The following is a 15,872-nucleotide window of genomic DNA, read 5'->3' on the forward strand; positions in this document are numbered from 1 at the left end:
TGCTGGGTCATGACCCAGCCCTCAGAGCCCTTCCTTTTGAAAGCTTTCCTTTTTTTTAACCCCTGAATATATTATCTGGCCCCCATTCATATTAAAGTTATCTGCCATTCTGTACCCATTCACAGATTCATAAGTGCTCCCTGAAGTCTAGCCCCATCTGCTTGGTTCCTCACATCCAGGAAGAAGTTAATATCATTCCCAAACTGAATGGTTCAGAAAAATGACATCACTTAGAAACAGGAAAGTATAACCTAGGCTTAGTCTTCCTGTCACTTCAAAGCTACTTAAAATTTGAGATTAGCCAATGACTCAGACCTAGAGTCTAAGTGAATTTTTATTCACATGGAGATTGATTGTCCGAGTCTTCCCAGACCCTTCCCACTTGCCCTATTCTGAAGCATGCTCAGTGGTGGCCTCTGACCTCAGCCATTGTGCCGTGGGGGCCCTGCCAGGCCCTGTGGAGAGCCGAGGACCACCCTGCACCAGTCTGTGGCCTGTGCAGAGTGGTGAAAGGGGCTTGGACTTCAGTGTCAGTTGATCTAGTCTTTTGACCCTGATTTCCTGTCTCCTGCTGGCTGTGTGGCTGTAGTCAAGGTAACTAACCTCTTTATGCCTCAATTTCCTCAGCTGCAAAATGAGGACAAATAAACGTATTCACAAGGTTACTGTAAGAAGTAAACAAAATCACACATTTAAAGCACTTAGCATCATACCCGGTCCATATGTGCTCGATACATACTAATTTTTTAAAAGGCTAATAAACTTAACCCCACCCAAAGTAACCCTACGTGGCTTTGCATTCACTTCTCTGAGCCCCATTGCCTATCTACGAAACAGAGTTGATGTGCAGGTGAAATGAGATGGCTTCTCTCTGCAACTCACAAACACAGACTCTCACCCCTTTCAGTGCATTTCCTCTGAGCTGTTTTGCAGAAATGCTGCAGAAAGATGTACCTGGCACAAATCAATTCAGTTCTAATCTCTGTAGACCAAATATAAGAGAAAAGTCAAAATTCTTTCCTAGATACCCAAGAGCCAGCACTTCCAACTCAGAGCTATGGAAAGCAGAGATTAAAATTTTTTTTAGGAAGGAGACCATGGAATGTCCATCCTGTCCCAGTTGCAGGGCACAAGGGCCTTTAATAAGCATTGCCTAAGGGCAGCACCTGCAGGTAAAATAGTGGAGGGGTCTGGAAACAAGAGACTGCCATGGGTACCCAGGCCAGAGATTTCCTTCAAGTGTGTGAAGTGGGGTTTATCCTAAAAGGGGGTTAGAGGTAGGAGACCAGAACCTGCAAGAGCTGGTACAGGGGGTAATGTGGAAGAAACTGCAGAGCAGGCAGACTGGGAAAATGCCTCTGCTACTCCTGCTGCCTGCCTTTTCTACTTTCTCTTCTTCTCCTCTTCTCCTCCTTTTCCTCTTCACAAAGTCCCTCCAAGTGGGTTAACAGTTACCACCAGAATAGCAGGTCAGCCCATTCACCATAGAACATGGCCTGCTGATATGAGGCAAACCTGGGCTCAGTTCCTGCTTCCATCACTTGCCTCTCTAGGTCTCAGCTGATGCATCTGTAAAATAGAGATGATCATTTCTATCTCAGAGAGCCACGGTGAATATCATGTGACATTATGTAGGTAAAGAGTCCAGCATGGCGTCTGTTCCGGGGAAGCTACAGAAGAAATGCTAATTTCCTTCCTTCCCTCCTCCCTGCACTCAGTCTTGTGACACACTATCTATGAAAGAGAACTAATTCTCAAATCCTTCCTTCTTTAACAAAAAAGGCTTTGTCTGCCGTAAAACATTAGCAAATAGTGATTGAGCTTGGGATTTTCTGGGAAGCACTGTGTTAGATCAGGCAGTGTGTGATCATTTGATTTGTAGATATATTGTAATGACTTTTCACCACACAAAATCCACATGAGGTGCTGCTAAGGACAGGAATAATGCTTCTCTGCTGCTTTTCTTTCAAGCCTTCTTTCTGTCATGCAAATCAGAAACATTAATCCTTTTGGCTTTCTGGCCTCTTGGCTTTGGGAAAACTCCGGTCACCTAGCTTCCCCCACAACCCTGACAATAACATAATTGTTAAGAACTCATAACTTCAGAGTGCAATTTCAGCCCTCTCATTGATAAGGCAATAACCCAAGCAAACAACATTAGAGGAAGTTACAAGTCAGAACATAAAGTAGGGATGGAGGCATTATCTGGACGAGATGAATTGGAGTTCTCTGTAAAGCTGCACAAATTATTATAGGCAGAATAGACTTTGGATAGAACTCTTAGACCAAGCCATTAAGTACCCTGGCTTCTAGTTCATCTCCCAGAGATCCTCAGCATGGCCTTGGTCAGAACATTCAGACCTCTTAGATCTGTCTGCCCTTGATAGAAAATGGACATCAGGGTCCTGAGGTCAACTCAGTCTACTGGTGGTTCAATTTTTTCCCCCTCATCTTCCCGATGGATGTCATGAAAGCCCCTTATAAACTTCATTTTTGACTGATATTGAGTGACAGCTAAAAGACACACCCCAAGCACATGGATCAGTGTTTTCTTTGTTTTTATGTCCAGGTCGTAGCTCCTTGGAATCACCAACAAACATGCCTTCTCCTTCTCCTGATTATTTTACATGGAATCTCACCTGGATAATGAAAGACTCCTTCCCTTTCCTGTCTCATCGCAGCCGATATGGTAAGTATATGTTTAATATTTACTTGAGATACACCATCACTATCTCATAATAAGGACTCTGTGAGTTTCAGTTTGGGATTCATAGTGCTCCAGGGCATTCCCTCAGCTCCCTATATGCAAAAGAAGTCTTTCTGAGCCCTCTGTCTCCCAGTGACGCTCAACCCCATGGACCATTCCAGCCAGGCCATTCTAGCTGCATTCTGTATCCTGGTGGGAGCCAAGGGCTTTGTGTCTGCCATATCCCTCCCACTTAGTCTTTATGGTGTATAGTGTTCCAGCCATCCCCTTATCAATCATTAGAGGAGATGCTTATTTGCATCTTGACTGTGGCTTGCTTTCTGGTTCTAACCCACAGTGTTTCTAACAATCACAATCTCTCTCTCTCTTTTTTTTTTTTTTTTTTTTTGAGACAGAGTCTTGCTCTGTCACCCAGGCTGGAGTGCAGTGGCACGATCTCGGCTCACTGCAAGCTCCACCTCCTGAGTTCACACCATTCTCCTGCCTCAGCCTCCCGAGTAGCTGGGACTATAGGCTCCCACCACCATGCCCAGCTAATTTTTTTTTTTTTTTTTTTTTTTTGTATTTTTGGTAGACACGGGGTTTGACTGTGTTACTGTGTTAGCCAGGATGGTCTTGATCTCCTGACCTCATGATCCGCCTGCCTCAGCCTTCTAAAGTGCTGGGATTACAGGAGTGAGCCACCGTGCCCAGCCAACAATCACAGTCTCTTAAGAAGGGATTATTATTATGAGCGTCACAGGTCTTCCAGGGCCCCTTACAGTCAAGAAGCTCCTTAAAGTTTCCCAAACATGTTCTTTGATATTATTTTGGTTCTTTTGATTCTGCAACAGCATCCGACATGAAGAGACCAGGTCCAATTACATTTTTACAGATGCGGAAACTAGGTTTAATAGGATCACACAGAGTGGCTTCTCCAGCTACCAAGCCAGAGTTCTTCCCCTACTTTCATTTTTTCTCCCAGGTGCCTCCTACCCAGCCTGGTAGGTCCTGTCCTAGCAGCCCTCAGGAGGCTGCCTTTACATGGTATAAGATTCCTCCTTCTCTGTGCTCATTCTAACAGCTCATAGTAGCTGGGTCTCTGCAATGAGAAGATTTAGAGGAGAGAAGAAGCATTTCCAATGAACATTTTAATTCTCTTGAACTCCTCTAGGGTGAACCCCATAAGGACAGACACTAAGCTTTGCTTTCCACTTTATTCTATCGCATGGAAGATATGCATAAAGCCTTATTAGTCTTTCAATGGCTACTTTCAATGGCATTAACCACACTTACTTTTACACCAGCCTCATATTTATGATGAATGAATGCAAAAGGCCTCCAGAATGAAACTCATTCATCAGGCCTGATTCAATTAAGTATTTATAAACCTGGTGTGGCACTGAGTTCTAGATTCCCTTCTGGGCATATTTACCTATTCTTCTATGCAGTCTATATACCCTTGGGCCTAAGCTATTTAAAATGCACCTAACAGAGATGTTCCACTCACTATAGAAAAACTTCCAGTCCAAAGCCTGCTGTCTCTCATCTATAACGCTCTTGGTTCATATTAACTGTACCTTTCTGTACCATATTTTAAACTTAAAAAAAATCCATCAAAAACCCTAGGGCAGTTTATAATTATCTTCTGTGCTGGAATGTTTCCTGTGATTCTTAAGCAGCCCTTGCAGGAGAGAAAGATCAGTGGTCGTCAGGAGATTCCAGATAAGAATTACTTCCTGCTTTTATTTAAACCAGACACTGAGTGTCATCTTATGATAAGGGCAAGTATCTATAAATAATTGAAATCTGGATCTTTGCATTGTTAATGCTTTGTAACCAGATTTGCGATACAACTGGTCTTCAGGTAACATTTTTGATTTTGCTCCCAAAGTCATTCAGTATCTCTACAGAGGGACAATTTTTATAAAATGCAGAATGCCCCAAGGGGCAAATCTACCCCCTCCATGCTGCAGAGGGCAACATATTTGTTCCCTGTGGAGCATCTTGTAAGAGGTTGCAGGTCAAAAGGAGAAAATCATGAAAGCTTATTAAGCTGCCTCCTACCCATGGCTTGGCCCTGATAAACCATTTGGTGCTCCCTGAGCTTCATCCTCCTTATCTGTAAAATGAGGGTGAAATGGCATGCCACCTTAGGGCAAAGGAATCGATCAGGAGGTTTTTCAAGATCTCTTTCCAACTCTCCTCGTGGTCTGGAATCCTCATGATTTCCCTTCTTGGCAGAGTAGAGGACCCAAACCATTGGCAGTTACTGCCCAAGCTCTGGGTAAGAGTACCCAAGTCATCACCATCGTTGCTATTGATTTATGGGGAAGGAGGAGCTGATTCTTCATTGGTGGTTCCTTAACTGACTATGGTGGGCATTCCAAAGGCTTTACATCTTTCTGCCATATTTAATTCAGCTGAGACTTATGAAGACATTACCACCACCATCACCATCTCTGTGTGCTTGGCCCTGTGCCTGATGTGGGAAGTGATGCAAACATAAAGACAGGTAAGGGTTGGCCCTTCCCTTTCACTGCTCACAGGACAGAGAAATCATTCCATAGGCAGCTAAGCCCACTGCCATAGTGTCCCCGGTGGGCTGACCTCAGAGTACAGATGTTGAGGACTTGCCCCAAGACCCACTGCAGAACAAGCTAAAGACAGAGCTAAGGCCAAGAGTCTGGTCCCCTTAAGGATGTTGGTGGGAGCTCAGCCCACATGTCTATGAATCAAAGAGGCCAGCCGAGTTGGGTGATAAATCCATACCTTTCAACTGCCGTGAAAGACATTTTAAGAAATGTTAACAACTTCATTAATTTTAAGGCCTCAAACTTGGGCAGATAAATTTGACTGGAAAATTGCTGCCTGAAGGGATCGTTCTTCAGACAGTGAGAAGTCACCAAGTCTCTGCAAATCCATCATGGAAGTCCACGCTTGGTTGGCTGTCTTCACCTGTATCCTGGTGGGAGGTCGTCAGGGTGGGGGAGTGAGAGTGAGCATCAACAACCTGACCGCAGGTGTCCTGATGACCACTAGGCTAGGCCTCTGTTGGGTGAGCTGTCCAGTTCTGAATTGGAATGGCTTTCTTCTTTCCAGTGTTTTATGAGAAGAGACGAGGTGGAAAGAGGCTAATAAGATTTACTCACCCCCAGTCTGTAATTATCTGCTTGAGGAAAAAGTTTGACCTACCTTTTTGAAGGCTCCCCATATTTCTTCTAATTTGCACTGGGGCCTAATATGCTGTGTAAAATATATTCTCTTCCGTGGCTTTTGACATCAGATTCCAGTCCTTTCTTGCCTTTGTGTTGAATGACGAGCGCCCACTAATTTCATCATCAGCGAGCAGAGGGCTGCACATTCCTCCCCTAAGGCTTTGAGAGGGAGGACATCTAAAGAAAGACTTTATTTTTCTTTTTATCATCAGCTCTCATGCCCTTAGACTTATTTATAGGCTTGGCTAAAGGATTAGGCTCTAACTACCTACTCAGATAAAAATCTGTTCCATCAGGTAGCACCAGATGCTAAAAGATTGAGGCCACCGGGGGTTTTGAAAGGCAGTTTTGATCACCTTGAGTTTTAGAGCCACAGAGACAGATGGTATCCTTTCCACCTTTAAATCATATTTGCCCACTCTGGGTATGGGAAGAATCACATCAACTTTTTAAACAGGACGATGAAAGGTTCTGCCCATATGAGCAGGAGAAAGGGACTTTTCATTTATTTAAAAAAACAAAACATGATACATTGCAAAACTCTTTTTCACCCACTTTTCTCATTTAAGTTGTGTTATAAAATTGCAGTAGATGAAAATTATTTTATATTTTATTTTTATGGAAATACAAATCGAGGGTCAAAGGAGTTCATTAATGTGCTTTCATTTTATGGAGTAGGTGAGCCATTAGAAAAGAATGAACCTGGACTTTCTGACTCTCTGAGTGCTCTTTCTATCATATCACAAAGTTATTTCAAAGATGAGCTTTCCCTGCCTGGAGAGCATGCCCACTTCCTGGATGACCTGGTGTTTAGCTAAATGATCAATCTGATGTCTAAGACCTTGGGTAGCTATGGGACCAAGACTTGATATCACCAAATGGAGACTATCCCAGGCAGGCCAAGTAATTCAACCCTTTCTAACCATGAGTGGAATCCCCTTGGCACTGTAGGTAGTCTTGTCTTCTCTACCCTCCCTCCCCATCCCAGACTATGGTCCCTGGGGATTGACTTGTGTCTCCCCACAAAATTTTGTTAAAGTTCTAATGCCCTAATACCTGTGAATGTGACCTTATTTGGAAATAGAGTCTTTGCAATCAAATAAAAATGAGACCATACTGGATTAGGATGGGCCTTAATCCAATATGATTGGTGTCCTTATAAGAAGAGAAAACACAGGCACATATAGTGTGCACACCATGTAACTATGGAATCAGAAATTAGAGTGATGTGTCTACAAGCCAAGGAACACCAAGGATTGCGGGCAGCATTGGGAGCTAAGAGGAAGGCCTGGAACAAATCCTTCTTTAGTGCTTCAGAGAGAGCATGGCCCTGCCTACATGTTAACTTTGAATTTTTGGCCTCCAAAACTGTGAGAAAATAAATTTCCATTATTTTAAGCCACCCAGTTGATGGTACTTTGTTATGACTGCCCTAAGAAGCTGATCCAGCCCCCTAATGTCCAAAACAGTGGCTCCTGGAAAAGAAAATATTCTTCCCAACATCCCAACATCTAAGCACAACAAAATAATTGTTAGATTTGAATAAAAGTTCTATTCAAACTTTGTCTGCTTTCCAGTCCAAGGAGACCTATCCAGTTCAGGGGCTGGTGCTTTTAGAAAGAAAAATTAGACTTTTTAATTACTTTCCCTGCCACTGCCACCATCACCACCCATCCTGTTAATGTATCAATTTCTTTGATTGAAAAGACTAGGTAAATTAAATATCTCTCTCTCAAAAAAAAAAAAAAAAATCAGCCTAACACAGAATCAAAAATGGAAAGCACAAAGGACCTCTGGCTCTGTATGGGATTTGCTTCATAGCTCTGGCAGGAAGTCAGTTTGATCGCATTTCTGAAATTACATATTTAATGTGGCTGGCTGTGATCAGCCATTCTGGTCCTCAGGAGCACTGGTGTCAGTGAAAAGCAGCTCCCTTGTGGACTGTTGTCAGGGCTGAAAGCTTCCTTACCAACTCCTCTGCCCCTTCCAGGCCAGGTCTTTTTGTGTTCTCTTCCTAGCCTTGCTCCACTGAGCTAGGGGGTCAAGCTCTTTCCTAGCTCATGCCTCTGTATTTTCATCTACAAGCTTGATAAGCAAAAGATCTCTGCATGCATTCACCACAAAGTCTGAGTCCCAAAGGGGACAGTAATGCTGGCAGTCACACAAGACCAAGGATCAGGGATCACCTATCACCTGGAGGGCCCTGACCTGCTGGGAGCCAATATACTCAATCCATGGAAATTCAATATAAAGGAGTTGGCTTAGGTGTTTCGAGGAGAGACATGTTTAAAATGCTCCTCTTGGTCATATCTCTTTAAAACAAAGACACATAGAGCCATTCACAAATATGAACAATTTATCTCTATGTTGGTGGCAAGTTGAGTAAGGAAATGCAGAAAGAAAAAACGTCAGAATAAAATATAATAAGAGAATGAATGACCATGTGACACAAAGGTGAGAAAAACAAGTCAGAAAAGATCCATTCAAAACACTTTTCACAAAGTGGGACAGACACTGACAAGGGGAAACAGATGATGAGGGGAAGGGGACAGAGACAGAGAGAGACACACAAGGAAAGAGAGAGAAAGACACAAAAGTAGGGGTCGCCCTTGGCTCTCTGACTGCCTTTTCATTTATTCTTTTTCCCGTTGACATGGGTTCAGCTCTCACCCCTGGGCAGGTGGCTCCTTAGTGCTTGCTTCAGTCTTGACTTCCCCCTTCAGAGGCCCTCCCACAACCCCCACCCTGCCTGCATCATTTCCCCCTTAGCACGTCTCCACCAACACAGAGAATGGGAGAAGGGATGTCAAGAGTCGTGGAGTGCCGAGTGTATGCTTAGTTGTGCTCTAGACATGTCAGTGATAAAGACAAATAGGACACATTTGCTTCCCTCAAGGAGCTCTGGGGGAAGAGGTAAGCATACCTGCTCTTTGACAAATGCAGTAACAGAGGCCCAGGAACACAGAGGAGGGAGGACCAGGTCTGTAGAGGACTCAAGAAGGGAGATGTTTTGGAGACTGCGGCAGCTGAACTGGACCTTGGACTCTAGGGAACACAGAGAGTCAGGAGAAGAGTGTTCTGGACAAAAGGGATGCATGTGCAAAGGTGTTTGGGAACAGGTCAAGCTCTGTGGCAAAGGTTGTAGAGGACCTGGGGTGAGGCTGGAGAGACAGTTACTCTGAGAATGCTCAGGAGTTGGGCATGGTCCTATATATGAGGCATAGGATGGAAAAGAAAGGGAAGGAGGAGAATCTGGAAGAGATTCTGGATGTAAGGTGAGCACCACTTGGTTTCCCATTCAGGAGAATCCACCTTGAGTAATTGAGTGGATGAAGATGTCATTGACTGGAACAGAGAAGAGAAACATTTGGCAAGGAAAGATGTTGACCAAGACATCTAGACGGAGGAGGAAATGTGGTGAGATCCACCGTAATCAAGTTACATTTGAAATGCCTTCAAGACAGCCAGGTGAAGATGGCCAGTAGAGAGCTGTAAACCCAGGTCTTGGCTTTGAGGAGAGAAGTGGATGGAGAGTTATTAGCAGCAAGACTGAGGTTGAGGCCAGGCACAGTTGCTCACGCCTGTAATCCCAGCAATTTGGAAGGCCAAGCAGGTGGATCACCTGAGGTCAGGATCTCAAGACCAGCCTGGCTAAGATGGTGAAACCCTGTCTCTACTAAAAATACAAAAATTAGCTGGGTGCATATGTGCCTGTAGCCTTAGCTACTTGGAAGTCTGAGGTAGGAGAATCGTTTGAACCTGGGAGGCAGAGGTTGCAGTGAGGCGAGAGTGTGACTCTGTATTCCAGCCTGGGTGACAGAACGAGACTCCATCATACACACACACACACACACAGACTGAGGTTGAAGCTGGTGATTGGAGGTTGAAGACCCAGAGGAGATCCAGGATGTTTCATTTGAGAGGTAAGCAGAGGAAGAGCAGCATGAAACACAGAGAGAGATGAAGAAATGGGAGACAGGAGGAGAACCAGGAGATGGTATAGTCACCTGTGTTAGTCTGTGCTCATGCTGCTAATAAAGACAAACATGAGACTGGGTAATTTATAAAGGAAAGAGGTTTAATTGACTCACAGTTCCACATGGCTTGAGAGACCTCACAATCGTGGCAGAAGGCAAGGAGGAGCATTTTGTGGTAAGTAAGATGTGCTTACCTCTTGCCACATCTTACATGGTGGCAGGCAAAGAGAGCATGTGCAGGGGAACTCCACATTATAAAACTATCGGATCTCATGAGACTATTCACTATCATGAGAACAACATGGGGAAGACCTGCCCCCATGATTCAATTACCTCTCACAGGGTCCCTCCCATGGTACGTGGGAATTACGAGAGCTACAGTTCAAGACGAGATTTGGGTGGGGACACAGCCAAATCATATCAACACCAAAGCCAAGGAAGTGAGGAATTTTTAGATGAAAGAATGTTGTATGCATGTGTGGTACCCCCAACATTCCAATCAGTTCTGTGGAGACAGAATCTCTCTCGGGGTCTAATGAACCATCAGTACCTAATAGGAAGGTTTGCTCATTTTTAGCAGACATGACATGGCTCTTGGATTTAATAGAGCTTCCTTTTGGATACCATATAGCAAGTATTCACAACCAGCAGCTGGTGATCGCACTATAACCCCAAATTAGAACAGTCTGGGAGGTGGTGGACCTCACTTTATCCCCATATTCTCATGGAGAAAATTTTTATGTGTCTCCCCGCTACTTGGTGCCTCTGATGTCACACTTTTCCTTGTGTCTTAGTTATTTGTGGTCCTGCGTTATCACTCTTCCTAGACTTTAAGCATTTAAACGTCAAGGAATTCACATCTTGTTTCCTTTTGCACACCTAGTACTTCTCTCATGTTGTGTACTCATTGTGTACTCACTAGAGGTAATGGCAATGTCTGCTCAGCAGTTCAGGGACAAATGAGGAGCAAACTGAGGTCTCCCAATTCCCAACCTACAGCTTTCCAGCCCCCAAAGTTCTCTGTTTTATTAAAGAGCAGGGACATTCCCACCAGCCCTCTCATTTCTAGTCATATTAATCAGTTTCAGGAAAGAAATGTGTCTGAGGGGAGAACAGTTCCTGAGCTGGACTTAATTTGGTTGAGGATTCAAAGCTGTGATTTTAACTACTTTGAGCAGGCTTGCTTTTTTTCTTTTCTTAACATAAAAAAGCATATTCAGCAGACATGAGTGAGCTGAGGAATTTCTCTTTTGACAGCTTTGGGACATCTGAGATACCGTATACAGAGCACTTCTAACCAACCTAGAAAGACGTGTGTCCAAAACGTTCAGGAAAAGGACTGATCAAGAGTGAGAAAAATGAGAGAAAATCCTCTTAAAATGTTTTGTCGAGAGCAACCTCAGGTGCAAAACTTTGTGTCAGAAGAGACCTCCAATTCACAGGACTTGAACCAGCCCATTTGGGTAGATGACTAGAATAATTTGGTCTATGAGAAGTTCATAGAAATTGTGAGCTGTCAGGGCCTTCTGTGGTCTGATCAAATAGCCACATCTGTAGGATGAGGAAACAGGCCTAGAGAGGTTAGTGATCTCCCCAGGACTAGCAGCAAAGCAGAGATTCAAACCCAGGCCATCTGCTTGGCAGAACCCACACCTAACCTCTCTACCATAGAGGCAAGGGTTCATTTTCTTCTCAATAAGATGGCTCACAAAGTATTTTCTCACATTTCAGTCCCATCTGTTGCTTTACACAACTCATCCCTTGAATACCTTGGGTTTCCAGCCCAGCAGAGTTTTGCTGCCCCATGGATTGCCTCACTGTGGGGTCAGGGCCTTCCTGGTGTAGATGAACACATGGCCACACTCAGTCTAGTTGCCTCATAGTCACTTGGAGAGCACCTTAAAAACAGGATTCTGGTGAGGGTGTTCACTGGACTAGAGAACTAGGTCTGGTAATCCTAGGGCTTTAACTCACCTCTGCATTGCCTGTTTAAATCTTCTCTGGGCCGGGCACGGTGATTAATGCCTGTAATCCCAGCACTTTGGGAGGCCAAGGTGGGTGGATCACCTGAGGTCAGGAGTTCCAGACCAGCCTGGCCAAGATGGTGAAACCCCATCTCTATTAAAACTACAAAAAATTAGCCGGGCATGGTGGCAGGCACCTGTAATCCCAGCTACTTGGGAGGCTGAGGCAGGATAATTGCTTGAACCCAGGAGGTGGAGGTTGCCGTGAGCTGAGACTGCACCATTGCACTCTATCTCAAAAATTAAATCAATCAGTCAGTCAATCTCCTCTGTAACATCCCAACAAAAGGTCTTCCAGCCTCTGCCTGAAAGCAACACATGGAACCACAGTGGGGAAAACTCATCTTGGGAATCTGAGACGTGGAATGAATTCCCAGCTCTGATTCTTGTGAGTTGTATTACCTTCAGCCACTACCTACTCCTTTTGGTTCTCTATGTCATCTTTAAAGTGGAGGTGATCAGGATTACCAACTGACAGCATTATTGTGAGGACATGACGACAGATCTGAATGTGCCCAGGGCACAGCGAAAGGTGGGTTTTGGTGGCGTGGCTCCATTTGCTCTAAGCCTCTTGCTTAAAACTCTTTTAAGTCCCTAGTTTTGCCCTCTGGAACTTGAAAGCATTTTGCCTTTAATCACACTAGTATTTGAGCTGGGATTTAATTCATGCAGTTCAGCTTCAAAATTTATACAACTATATCGAATTAAGCAATATCAGTTCTTCACCTGCCTAGAATAACCTTATCTCCTCCTCTGTTCTTAGCAAACTTCCTAGCCAAACCCTTACTATCTGTTCAAATTGTTTCATCCTTCAAGATGCAGCTCAGCAGTTGCTTTTTCTGTGGACCTTTGGTCCTCCCAGGCAAAGAGCCTCCCTTGTTCTGTTTTCCCTGAGGCCTCTTAGAGTTAGGTATGGGCAAGTTCATCCCCCAACTGGACTGGGAGTCCCTGAAGGGTAGAAGGTCTGTGCTCGGGCAGCCTGGTACCTTCCTGTGTTTGAAAACAGGGAGGAATGGAACCCCATGTTCACATTAACACCCAGTAGGTCCTGTCTCTTTAGAGACAGAAGAGTAAGTGGGGAGGTCCATCTGCATATTCTGGGGTCTCCCTTACCCACCAGGCTTCTCCTGTTGTCATGGAAGCCACATTGCTCAGAGTTCATCTCCAGCCTTCTGGTTTCAGGAATAAACCCATTTAGACAGATGTCATATTGAGCAGTGATACAACTGCTAAGGATTTCACCATGCCCTCTGGAGCCTGCTTCATTCTGTTAGAGACTTCCTTACCCAACACACACACACACACACACACACACACACACACACACACACACACACATATTCTGCATGAGTGTTTCCTGGAAATTGCAAGCAGAGAATTAAACTGGAAGTCCGATCTGGGTTCTGGTCTCAACTCTCTTGCTACTCCAAGCCCTAGGCCATGCCACCTTGGCCAAGTCCCTTCACTCTTCTGAGCCTTAATTTTCCCATCTATAAAATGAAGAAGCTGAGCTAGTTAACCTCAGAATTAATTATTTTCAATTTTCTGTTCTGTGATTAAGAGCAGAGTCCTGTTTTTCTATCTGTAACATAGTAATGGTCACAGATAAGAGAAATAAGAATTCAGCTTTCCGTGTGTATCTCCCACTGCAGTGTGCACATGTGCACGTGCGCACACACACTGCCCTCCGAGGCTGTGTTCATGTAATTGATTGATGGAAGGAGACTTGGCCCTTCTTCTCTTCAGCTTGATTATAAGTGAGCTAAACAGATGTCTTGAATTGGGTGATTGGTTCCCAGATGCATTCCAGGGAGCAGGCTGGTGGGAAGGAAGTGAATGGTTTCAAGTTCTGGGGCTCTATGACAAATGAACAGTGGTTGTGGGCAGAGGGGGTAGGGGCCAGGTTGGACACTTAGTGTTATGAAGCAAGTGACCAGATGTTGATGGCAGCTGGTGGATTAATAACAAAGGTGACTGGTGAGCCAAGTACCCCTTAAGGAGATAATCCAGAAAGGGGGAGCCACAGTCCCTAATCATCGGAGCCTGGGCTGGAAGTCAGGCCCCCTGGGTTCCTGCTGACCAGTTGGCTAGAGTGAAGTTAGAGAGTTTATTTTGGCCACCTGCCCAAAGGGGCAATTATTCTTAGCATGGTAGAGATGGAAGAGACCTGAGAATCATTTTATTCCCCCACTCCATTTTACAGATGAGGACACTGAGGTCTGGAAAGCTTAAGTGACTTGTGTGAAGTTATATCACAGAGCCAGAGCTAGAACCCAGATCATGTCGCTGGAGGTCTTCCAAAGGCAAGCTCAATCAGCCATCGCAAAGGAAATATTGAGAGAGGAGCACACGTTTCTCCACCCCTTTTCCTTTTATGCTTCCAGCTGAAACAGGGCTTGAAACAAAGTTTTCTTCCTGCTGTGCTGGATATACTCCCTCCTATGTGCTCTCTGCCATTGCTGACTCCTGGAGACACTTAAAGAGTAACAGCAATGACGCCCATCATTAAATAAGGCCAAATTGTGTGCAAGTCACCATGCAGGGCACTCAACATACACTATTGCATTTCACCCTCCTCACAATTCCAGGAGGTGGTCCCTGCTTTAATTCTTATTTTACAGTTGAAAAAATTGAGGCACAAAGGGATTAATTTTCTCTGACATGTGGAGCTAGTAATGGCACAGCCAAATTTCCAACTTGGGAGCCTGACCTCATGCAGGATCTGTGCTTGTAGTTACTCCCTGCAATGCCTCCCCAGACACTCTGGTGCCTCTCCCAGCCCCCTGAGAGGTTGATATAAAATAGGGCAAGGATAGAAGGATGTCTGTTCTAGCCTGCTTCTCCCTGGGTCCTCCAAGGTCAAGTCAGGTCAGTTCATCCCCAGGTTCCTGGTGGTAAATCTGAGGCACAGGAAGACACAGTGCTGTGTCTGCATCACAGGGCCAAGATGGTAATAACATCCATCTATTAATATATGGTATCTCAGGGCTTTGAAAGCATGGCGACATTCATTACCTTATGCAATCATCACAGCAGATATATATATATATTTTTTTCTTTTTTTTTTTGTTGAGATGGAGTCTCACTCTGTCACCCAGGCTGGAGTGTAGTGGCACAATCTTGGCTCACTGCAACCTCTGCCTCCCCAGTTCGAGCAATTCTCCTGCCTCAGCCTCCCGAGTAGCTGGGATTACAGGCACCAGCCACCACACTTGGCTAATTTTTTTTATTTTTATTAGAGACGGGGTTTCACTATGTTGGCCAGGCTGGTCTCGAACTCCTGACCTCAAGTGATCCATCCGCCTTGGCCTCCCAAATTGCTGGGATTACAGGTATTTATATTATTTTTATCAAAATGATTAGTGTGATAATTCTCCCTGGTTTATCCATGAGAAAACCAAGACTCAAGTGGTTAAATGAATTGCCCCGAGCACAAGACTGATGCGCCTGGAGCTGGGAGGCTTCCTAAGAATTCTCTAGTGAACTTTCCCCTTTGCTTCTGGCCCCATGCTTTCCCTCACCCTGTTCTCACTGTGGCTCCTGGCCTGAGAACAGACCTGCTTACCAGCAGGGAGCTTCCAGCAACCATCAAAAAGCAGTTTGTTGGCAGAAGAATACATGCAGGAGACAACCCAAAAAGCTTTATTGGAGGTGAGTTGAGCCATCTGATCATAGGGAGATATTTGAAACCTAGCCATAAATGTTTTTGCCAGTTTATTCAAGAAAAAAATAGGATTTTTCAGAATTTTTCTACTTGTTTAAGATATTGTTTTGTCTATTTGTCATACACAGCTTTGAATAATTATGATAATAACAATCACAGGATTAGAAACAGAATTTTAGTACCAGCCTTGCAACCAGTCACTGTGCATTCTTTGATGATCCCCATCATTCTCCAGCCTTTCCCTTCCTCTCAGAGGTCTCCAAGGTCCCTCATGACTCTGAAGGCCTACATTTGGGACATTCT

The 15,872-nt window shown here is 44.6% G+C and overlaps 1 protein-coding gene across 1 annotated transcript in view; it reads left to right on the plus strand.

The window, feature by feature from the left end:
• The window catches only part of ALK (ALK receptor tyrosine kinase), a 732,337-nt gene that overhangs the window by 200,417 nt on the left and 516,048 nt on the right, over positions 1–15,872 (plus strand). Inside the window, exon 2 of the mRNA XM_003827145.4 lies at positions 2,570–2,689. Coding sequence (XP_003827193.2) covers positions 2,570–2,689 — 120 coding nt within the window. The remainder of the gene's footprint in view (positions 1–2,569; positions 2,690–15,872) is intronic.

This window comes from Pan paniscus, chromosome 12 (genome assembly GCF_029289425.2).
Source record: "Pan paniscus chromosome 12, NHGRI_mPanPan1-v2.0_pri, whole genome shotgun sequence".
Classification (NCBI taxonomy): domain Eukaryota; kingdom Metazoa; phylum Chordata; class Mammalia; order Primates; family Hominidae; genus Pan; species Pan paniscus.